Raw genomic sequence first — 10,000 nt, forward strand, 5'->3', positions numbered from 1 at the left:
ACAGCGGCTGTTACACACCGACCACTCTGTCCACGTTGACCAGCCGCCATTCACTGTGATGACAGAGATCAGTCAATCAATCAATCAATCAATCAATCAATCCATCCACACTGCCAAAAACGTCCATCTTAACAAGTCATTTAGTCTCATATTCAGCCTTCAAATCTTATTTTTCTTAAACCAAGAGAAAAATTCTGCCAGTGAGGTGAGATATCTCCACTTGTTTCCAATGCAGCTTCACTTGAAACAAGTCAGAATAAGGCAGATCACTGCACTACTATCAAGAAAATGACACTTGATTCTACAAAATTCTTGAAAAAAGTTGGATTTGCATTGGAAACGAGCAAAATTATCTAACGACACTGACAGATGGCATTAGACTGACGTGTTTTAAGAAAATTACGATTTTAGTACTCAATAATAGACTAAATGACTTGTTAAGATGGAGATTTTTTGCAGTGCATTAATCAATCAATTAATCAAAAGAACAAACGTTACTTGGCATGTTTTTTTGTATATAGTCCTTGTGCTGAGCCATTTAAATGACATTAGGGCGCATTAAAACCCCATTGTAGAGTTTCAGGAAGGCATGGTCCACAATGGAAAAATCAATCAGTTTAATGGTAGCATTTGATTTAATTATACTATTTGTCTTGATGGAGTGAGTAAGTGTTTTACAGATGCCAGGAGGCTGGGTAGTTGAAGTTTAGTGAGAAAACAGCTGGATTCTCCTGCATGCAAGAACTACACACAAACACACACACAGTCTCACACAGTCTTACTACCACCTTGCTACTACTGTACCTTCAAGGCAGCATCACACTTTCCTACTGTGCTCATACACAAATATATATACTGTATATATATATATACAGACACGGGCGTACTGAAAGACACACACGTACACACACACACATGCACACACACAACCTCATCACGCACCCACTTTCTGAGTAAAGCAGACACATGTTGTCATACTGCTTGCAAATGGTTTAACCCTGAACTTTTGTTGGAGAGAGTAGCGGGAGAAAAAAAGCATCTTTATAGGAGTGAAATCCTGGCCCTGAGCTTTCTGAATCCTCACTACCACAACTGCTTTTGTGTACCTTCTTCTCTACATCTCTCCCTCTTTCTCTTTGCTTTTCTGTCTCTATCAGTCTTTTTGTTTTTCCCTCTCTTGCTATCTTTTTCTTTCTGTCTCTTTCTCTGCCTCATGTTTCTGCATAAGATTCCCCTGCATCCCGTCACTGTCAGATTTGACTCTTACTTGATTCTTTCGTTTCTGAAGTGAAATGAAGGCAGTGTAGTGCCGACAGAGGATAAGGTCGACAGAGAGAGAGACAGAAAGATAGAGAGGTATAAAGTTAGAACAAGAGAGAAAGAGTCATAGGGACAGCCAGAGAGAGAGAGAGAGAGAGAGAAAGAGAGAGAGTTGACATCCAAAGAGATGTAGTGGGTTGAAATTCCTCTGCTGCCTCTCGACAGCTCAGTTACAGCCCAGTGGGCAGTGCCCACTCCTCTCCCTGCGCCCAATTAGAAAGAAATCATCAGCAAGGAACATCAACTATCCGTTCCTTTTCTCATCTACTTTCTTTGGGTTTCCTACTCTCGCTTGAACTCCTTCTTCCTCTCTTCACTCACTCGCTTCATCCTCCTCTGTTCTCCTTTGTTCCGTTCGGCTCTCCTCAGCTCGTCCTCTGCCTCTCCTTCCTCTTTTTCCGCTCTCCTTTATACACATCTATTTCTGTTCCGTCTTTTTTCTTCTGTTCCTCTGTTTCTTCACTACTATTTCACCTTGTCAACAATGTCAGCCAGGCCCTTGTGGAGCCGAGAAGATTGAACCAAAGATTGAACAATCTATTTCTGTAAGGATACATCAGTGTCAAACCACTCCATCTCTCGCTGTCTCTATCACACATGCACACACACACATACACACACACACACACACACACACACACACACACACACACACACACACAGTTATTTTTGATTGAAAACGTCCTAGCGAATAGAGTAGGTGTTATATTTGAGAGAAACACTGTGAGTGTGTGTATGCGTGTGTGTGTGTGTGTGTGTGTGTTGCTATGGTGTGCTGCTATACGCAATTTCTCTTCAAGATTTTTCTCATCCTCTCATGTTATGTTGGACTGGCATTTGGTAAAATAAAAAAAGAAAAAGGCAAGGCATATGAGGAATGTTCCAGCTCACAACATTTATAACAAATATACTTTTTCTTCTCATTTTTTAGTAAACACAGGCACAGCATGAGAAGAGCTTTGTCTTCAAAACAAACTCCCTTTATTCAAATTTGAGGTATTCAAAGTTAGTCTGATTTTTGTTGTTTATAGCTATTATCGCACCATATGCCGCACAATTCATTTTGCTGTGGCACTCTTGGCTGAATGCGCAGACATTTGGAATGCCCGAGTGTTCTAATTTAAAACTGAAGGTGTGATTGGTGGATTTTAATTGGGTGAGGTCAAGGGTGATGTGGGAACATCAGGCCAATCACAAAGAGAGCGTGTTGGCATGGCGATAGAGCTAATTACGTGTGGCAGATGGGGGCTGGCTTGGCTGATCACCGTGGTTAAGGAAAATATATTGTTGGGTAGTCGCAGCTAGGCTAGCGTTCGAAAAGGTGTCAGTAAAATGGACTGATTTTGAATATTAGACACACAAATATGAACAAACACACTCACATACACAGACACATCCACTAAAAAAAAAGTGGATTATTGCTTGACAAGTTTAATGGCTGCGTATGTGTGGCTGGCTGTGTCGCACACTGTCTCTCGCCCACACAAACGGGCATGAAGACACACACAGATCATGCATATACACACACACACACACACACACACACACACACACACACACTTACCATAAACAATAACAGTAGCCGTTGTGCTACGTCTTTTGGCCACTATATTCTTAGCCACACACGTGTAGTTGGCCGTGTCGGACAGACGCGCCTGTTTGATGATCAGGTTGTGATCGATGGTGATATAGAAGTTTCTGTCCTCTGCTGGGTCAATTATCTCTTCGTTCTTCAACCACTCCACCTGGGAGAGAGAGCAAGAGAGAGAGAGAGAGAGAGAGGGAGGAAAAGAGAAGAAACAGGTCAGCCAGTATATAAAAGTTTCTCTATTCCACATACTCTGACCACTTCACCTCGGAGAGACAAAGAGAGAAGATGAGAGGTGAATATATCGCAGGAGAGATGATAATGGTTGATGGTGTATAATTATACTATAGGACCATGGGTTTCGACTGGTTTTTCATTGGGAGATTCGGTCTTTGCCATTAAGTCGAAAACCAATTATACCACATAAAGTATTATTCATCTACAGTTCTTTGTTTTCTGTGACCCTGTCAGAACCCACCAGCTGAGTGCTAGGATCATGTTACAATCTTGTTTTTTTCAACCGATCCACCCTGGGAGGAAGGGCGGATAAAAAAAAAAGAAGGGGGAAAAAGAACAGATTAGATAAAAATGGGTATATGTGATGTTTTTCAAACAGTCCAACTGAGAGAATAAAGGAAGAAGAGCAAAGGGATTAAGTTAGGGTGTTGCTATAATCTTGTTTTTCAACCTTTCCAGCTGACAAATAAAGAAGGGATGGATGGACTTATAATAGGATGCTGTTATAATCTTGTTTTTCAATGGTTCCACACAGGAAAGCTTTGTGGAAATGTCAAGTTGAGATGAGAATCCCAGTACATAAATATATATATAAAGGAGAGGAGGCTCTACAGTGACTACTACTATATCTTGTGATCTATCCTGGTTTATCCTCCAAGTTGAAGAATAGCAGCAGAGAAAACTGCTGCAGAGCAGAGCAAAGGCCATGTTACGGCAATATAGATGGGATGGGAAATGTAGTCACCAATTGGGAAGCTGGGAAATGTATTCACCAACATTACTTTTTAACTCAATCTTTTGTTCCATCTTAAATGACTTAAGGTCAGTCAAAAAAGAATAAGTCTATATATTAAGAAATTAAAATTAGACGTAATACAGTATGTCATACACAAACACAGATTGCATAAAAATAATAACAAGCAGTTAAATGTGCTAGGTTAGGGGTAGGATATGTGGAAAAAGCCTATAAAAATGTCTAGATTGTTTTCACTTGAAGTTGAATGCTTACTAGAAGCGATGCAAATGGCTACAGATATCAAGTCAAAACGCATCATACAGTTGTAATAACAGAAAGAACAGAAGACCCTTCACAATGTTTCACTCGGGGGTGGCAGCGGAGAAAGAAGGGAAATTTCCCAAACATATGCTTTCGCAAGGTACTTTGGGTGAAGGGTAGGACAGCGGGAAACTATCCTATTTATGAGCCTAATCACATTTCCTGAGTGCTGTATTTACTGGTCCAAACCCTCATAAATTCAGCCTGTCCAAAGCTTTATGGCAAGCACATAAATGTCCGAGCCACGTTGTTTAATTCACGTTGTTTAATTTCCTCCTCCCTGCGCATTAGGAAATGGAAATCTCAGATGCAGAAAAGAGGAAATTCTGTGTTATTCTTCAGTTTACTGCCTTCTCAGGATCCTCTGTCATTCTCTGTCTCTCTCTCTCTCTTTCTCTCTCTCTCTCTCTCTCTCTCTCTCTCTTTCTCTCTGTCATACTGTCTGCTTCTCTCTCTGAACTTAAGAGATTCAGCAGTACTCTTTGACCATGAGGCTCACTGTAGCTCCGAATTCTCAATCTTGAGTGAGATGCAGTATGACCTTTCAGTTTCTATTAGAAAGAAAAGGTTATGCTGGGGGGGAAAAAAGCAAAAACCAAAAAAAAAACAAAAGAAAAAATATATATATATAGCTATATACAGCACAAACATTCAGGCAAGGATTTTATCCATGGAAAAAGTGGAAAATAGGTGCTCTCTCGCAAAGAAAATCAAATGCCACATCTGTTATACTGTGAACAAATACAGCAGACTCTTTTTTTATATGGATTTTAATTTATTCGTACTCGGGTTAGTTAAATAAGCTGTTTTGTGGTCACAGCAAAGAAAGTAATACATTGCCCAAATACAGAATCAAGTCTCATGTATTTGCAGCATTCTGTATGCAAGACAAGACAAAAGAGGCATGTTTTGTTTACTGTGTTACTTTGTTTAATGGAGCTGGTAGGGGTTCAGTATCTTGCTCAAGGGCTCCTCAGCAGCTGCTTGACGACATGGGGGATTGAATGTGGGTCCCATGCCACCCTGATGTTGTTACTTAAAAAGGCTATACAGTGATCAAAAAGAAAGAAAAAGAGATCATGTAGGAGAGCTCAAGAGACAGGCTCTAGATTCATAACAAGGTAAGATCTCCCTGCTCACTTCACTTAACCATATGAACCTGACACAGACTTACAAAGTGAAGCTGAATGCAGCTCAGCACTACTGTTCAAGTGACATTTCATTTCATCACATCATTGTAAGTCTGAAGTATTTACGTCCTCATAAACTCTTTAGAAGACATTTTCAACACATCAGCAAGTTCCGTTTGGGACAAACACCCATACTGCATTCACAAAATACCATTAGCAGCAGCACACACTGTGCAAACACATGTTGCTATTATTATTTATACATGTCATGTTTTATAGTGACACTGGATGTGTTGTGCCCACATCTCACATCTTGGAGCGGTAATCAGTATTGATGTCAATCACTAACTTTTCTTTCTGGTAGTCAGTAAAGATTATTACTTTTCACACATATGAACTAAAGTGTCTTCAGACCACTTTAAAATTCAATATGAGGAGATTTAGAGAAGAAAAAAAATTAAGCCCCACAGCGCATTCCGTGGCAGTGATGTATAGTTCTTTCTGAATACACAAAGGGGATTGTGGGAGTTGTGTGAAAATTTGCAGCTAAGGTGTTAATCTTCATAGTCTAAGTTACATTTTCACAATAACAGAACTTTACTTTGGTTTAATAAATTCGATACTGTTCAAAAAAGAACAACTATGATTTGCAGAAAATAATATTCTCAAGTGGCATGAATCGAGTGAATTTTCTTAGCGTACGGGTGTAGAGGAGTGAAGCGTCTCAGCCCTGCCTGACTGACCTCAGTTCGCCTCACGGTGACCACAGCGTTGTGGTAAAATGTCTGGTGCCGACGGTGAACAAGCAGTCCAGGGGACTTGGATTATCAGAGGTTGAAGGCTAAAAAAGTTAAACTGGGAAAGTGTACTGAATAATAAAAATGAACCCAAGTGAAAAATCTCTTTAAGCTATCTCATGAATATGAGTCCTGAGGGGCTACAAGTGTGTCCTGATTGTATTCAACTATCATAATGTAGAACAGTTGGAGAGTGAGAGGGGGGAGGTTTGTCCTTCAGTGGATTTGGATTGTATTCTAAACTCTGTTTCCACTTTATTAGGTTCACCTAGCCAGTACCAGGTAGAACCGTCTTTTGCCTCCAGAACAGGGATCTTGGTCCATACTGACTTGATAGCATCACGCAGGTCCCATCCCATTCCTCCTCATCCCAAAGTTGCTCTACTGGGTTGAGATCCGGGCACTGCGCAGGTCACTGTCATGTTCCTGGAGCCATCTTGAGAAGATGGTGCATTATCCTGCTGGAAGTCTCCATTTGAAAAAGGGCAGACTATGACCATGAAAGGATGCACCTGGTCAGCAGCAATGTTTAGGTATGCTGTGGTATTCAAACGATGCTCAGTTGATACTACCTAATATGTGCCAAGAAAACATTCCCTACACCACACCATCTGTACGTACCACTGACACCAGGCAGGATGCTCTATGCTGCTTAGGCCAAATTCTGACCCTGACATCTGCATGTAGCAACAGAAGCCACAATTCATCGGACCGGGTGACAATGTTCCACTCTTCAGTTGTCCGGTTTTGTTGATCACGTGCCCACTGTCGCCTCATCTTCTTGTTCTTCGCTGACAGGAGAGGAACCCGGCAGGATCTTCTGCTGCTGCAGCACATTCAGTTTGACGAATTATGCATTCAGAGACGCCCACCTGCACACCACTGTTGTACTGAGCCAATGACTGAGTCAATGACATGTTTTCACTGAGTGGACGTTTTCGTTTATCCCACCATTCTCAGTAAATTGTAAATCCCAGAAAGCGCGGCTGTTTCTGAGATGCTGGAACCAGTGCATTGGCACTAACGATCAAACCACATTCAAAAGGTTTTGCCCATTCTAACATTTGGTTGAAGAGTAACTTAACCTCTCCACCCTGACTGCATGCGTTATAATTATGCTTTATTTATAAATGACAAGTGTCTATACGAGCGAGCTATTTGGGTAAGCTGGGAGGTGTACCTAATAAAGTGGATAGTGATCATATGCTAGAATTTTTGTGCATGTGTGTGTACTTAAAAAGGAAGAGAAGAGGAACAAACGAGAGGAACAAACAAAGACTCTGAAGTTAGAGATACTTGAAGGGAGGGAGAGAGGGAGAGAGAGAGAGAGAGGCAAGAGATGTGAGTGATGGATACACAGAGCAAAAAAATCAGAGGTGAAGGATAGAGGGAGGATTGGGGGATAATTGAAAGAAGAGTGTAGGTGCCAACACCAGTGCTTCATCTGAGAAAGATGAAAGAGAAAAGAGGAACAGACCAGTCGTCATTCACTTTGATGCTTTGAGACTCGGCTTCTCTCACATTAATCACACACGCATGTAAACAAACACCACACACACATACACACACACACACACACACACACACACACACACATATGCACAGGCACAAAGATTTAGCTAAACCTTATTTGACACGTAGCACAGTCACATCAATCCATGAACATGTGGGTGTACAACAAGAAAAATTGGATTATAGTGGCATTCGCACAAGCTGTAACATGAGGACAAGGACACCAAGATACTGTCAAATTCTGCACAAGTGCACCTGAGGACAATCACAGTATGGGGTCGAGAACTACAGGATTGTACTTATTGCCCTGTACATTAGCATAGTGAACAATCCATTAAGGGGTCCATTATGGTTGATTTCAGTGGTATAACAATTTCTAGGTGGATTGCCCTGCTTAAGTGGAGCGAGCAGAAGATGTTAACGTGAATCATAAAAGGAAGAAAATGTAACCTGGAAAAAGAATAGAAATCAATTTGAATGTAGTTGAGAATAATTTAACTACTTGAGCTGTGGTTGGCTGAACTTGCAAGACATTTAAACAGCGGTTAAATGCATCAAGTGTTCCCACTCGAAACATACTCAACGTTGTTGAGGCTGACTCAACACAAAAAGAGAGAGGAGAGATGATACAGAGTGTACACGACTACTGTATGAATTGAGTTAGGACAAATATGACAAATGGAGAAAATGACAGACAGACAGACAGAGAGCTAGAGAGTGACTAGCAACAGATATGGATATGGTAGTGACAGAGTTTCTGATATCCAGGCTTCATCTTCCTACCTTTTCCTTCTCTGTAATCTTAAATACTACTGTAACTCTTGTCCATCCAAGGATATATCCATCCATTTTTCCTACCTTCCTTCCTTCCTTGTGTGTGTATGTTTAAGAGAGAGAGAGAGAGAGAGAGAGAGAGAGAGAGAGAGAGAGAGAGAGAGAGAGAGAGACTGCTCCATACATGTTAAACTATAGATCCTCAATACACATGCACCACACACCAACACACATACAGCTGCACACCCATAGAGGACGGTATACACACAGGAAGGCAAAACCACACACATGCAAACACACACAATACACTAACTAGCAGCACCAGTCATTTCATCAGAAATGACTTTTTGGAAGGCAAACCCAACTGGCTTCATCGAAATGAATATCACAAAAATTCATATTCATTATACACTCAAGTTGAACTCTATTTCCTAGATCAGTGGCTCTCAACCAACTTACTGAGGCACACTAAAGAATTTATGTATGTGATATGATATCTTGTCGTCAAGTAGTCTATTGCATATGTTGCTTTCTTTGAATTCTCAAATAAAGTCATTCACTCAATTTATCAAGGAATCAATTAATCAAATAAATCTGGTGCGCTGTGTGAGCTTTATGATTTTTGTTCAAATGTGAAGAATATCAATGCCAACCTAGTACATATTTCTTCCAGAGTGTGATCAGGAAGTAGTTGTATTTTCTCAAGTGAAGAGTAATGCGGCCCTTTACCAGCAGCTCCTTACTTTCTGCTCTTGTATGATGATGCGCTGAAAAGAGCCGCGGTCTCACATGATGCCTGAAGGTTGAAGTGTGTGTGACTGATGTGGGCTCAGACAAAGAGACCACATGTGGCGGCTACAGTACCGTTGCGGCTGCATCATTAGACACAGCTGGTGTATTTGTGTGTGCACGTGAGCATGTGTGTGTGTGTGTGTGTGTGTGTGCGTGTGTGAATGACAGAGGGTGGCTGATTGGATCAAGCCAACCCCAGTGGAGAATCTGTATTTGTTATTTTAACTCTCTCCCCTGCATCACCTGTCTCCCTCCCTGAACCACACACCGCTAGACACACACACACACACACACAAACACAAACCTTTGGTTTATCGCCATGGTGGAGATTTGATATAATGGCATTATACATGCCTGTGTGGAGATATTTCCAATGGTGCCAGTGTGTGATCGCAAACACACACACACACAAACAGACATGCACCCCTTGACACACACTTGCACATGAGTCACAGCCAGTACCCTTGCCCTCCACTTCAACTGAAACATGATTTCAAAAAGGTTCAAGAAGAGTCCAGGTTTTTTTTTCCCCATCCACAAAGAAGTCAGTTGGGTTTCTCTTCAAAGGCATACAGGCTTCGTCTGATCAATTAGAAACAGTCTTTTTCTATGAATTTGCTTGATCCATTGACCCAGGCATTCATCTGCCTATAGGTATATTTCAATGGATCCCTGCTTGGATCCCTGAATACAAGATAAAAGCAGATAGATATTTTCTCAATTCTGAATGATAACTTAATTGATTCAGATATACAAGGAGAATCATGGAGAATCTGTAATCTATCTATTTCTT

At 41.1% G+C, this 10,000-nt stretch overlaps 1 protein-coding gene across 1 annotated transcript in view; it reads right to left on the minus strand.

Moving 5' to 3' along the window:
* unc5ca (unc-5 netrin receptor Ca) overlaps window positions 1–10,000 on the minus strand; it is a 215,972-nt gene that overhangs the window by 43,155 nt on the left and 162,817 nt on the right. The window contains exons 5-6 of the mRNA XM_078284992.1: window positions 2,885–3,065; window positions 1–53 (exon numbers count right to left, since the gene is read on the minus strand). The exon at window positions 1–53 is cut by the window's left edge and continues 115 nt beyond it. Of these exons, the coding sequence (XP_078141118.1) occupies window positions 1–53; window positions 2,885–3,065 (234 nt within the window). The remainder of the gene's footprint in view (window positions 54–2,884; window positions 3,066–10,000) is intronic.

The sequence above is a fragment of the Centroberyx gerrardi genome, chromosome 8 (assembly GCF_048128805.1).
Source record: "Centroberyx gerrardi isolate f3 chromosome 8, fCenGer3.hap1.cur.20231027, whole genome shotgun sequence".
Taxonomy (NCBI): domain Eukaryota; kingdom Metazoa; phylum Chordata; class Actinopteri; order Beryciformes; family Berycidae; genus Centroberyx; species Centroberyx gerrardi.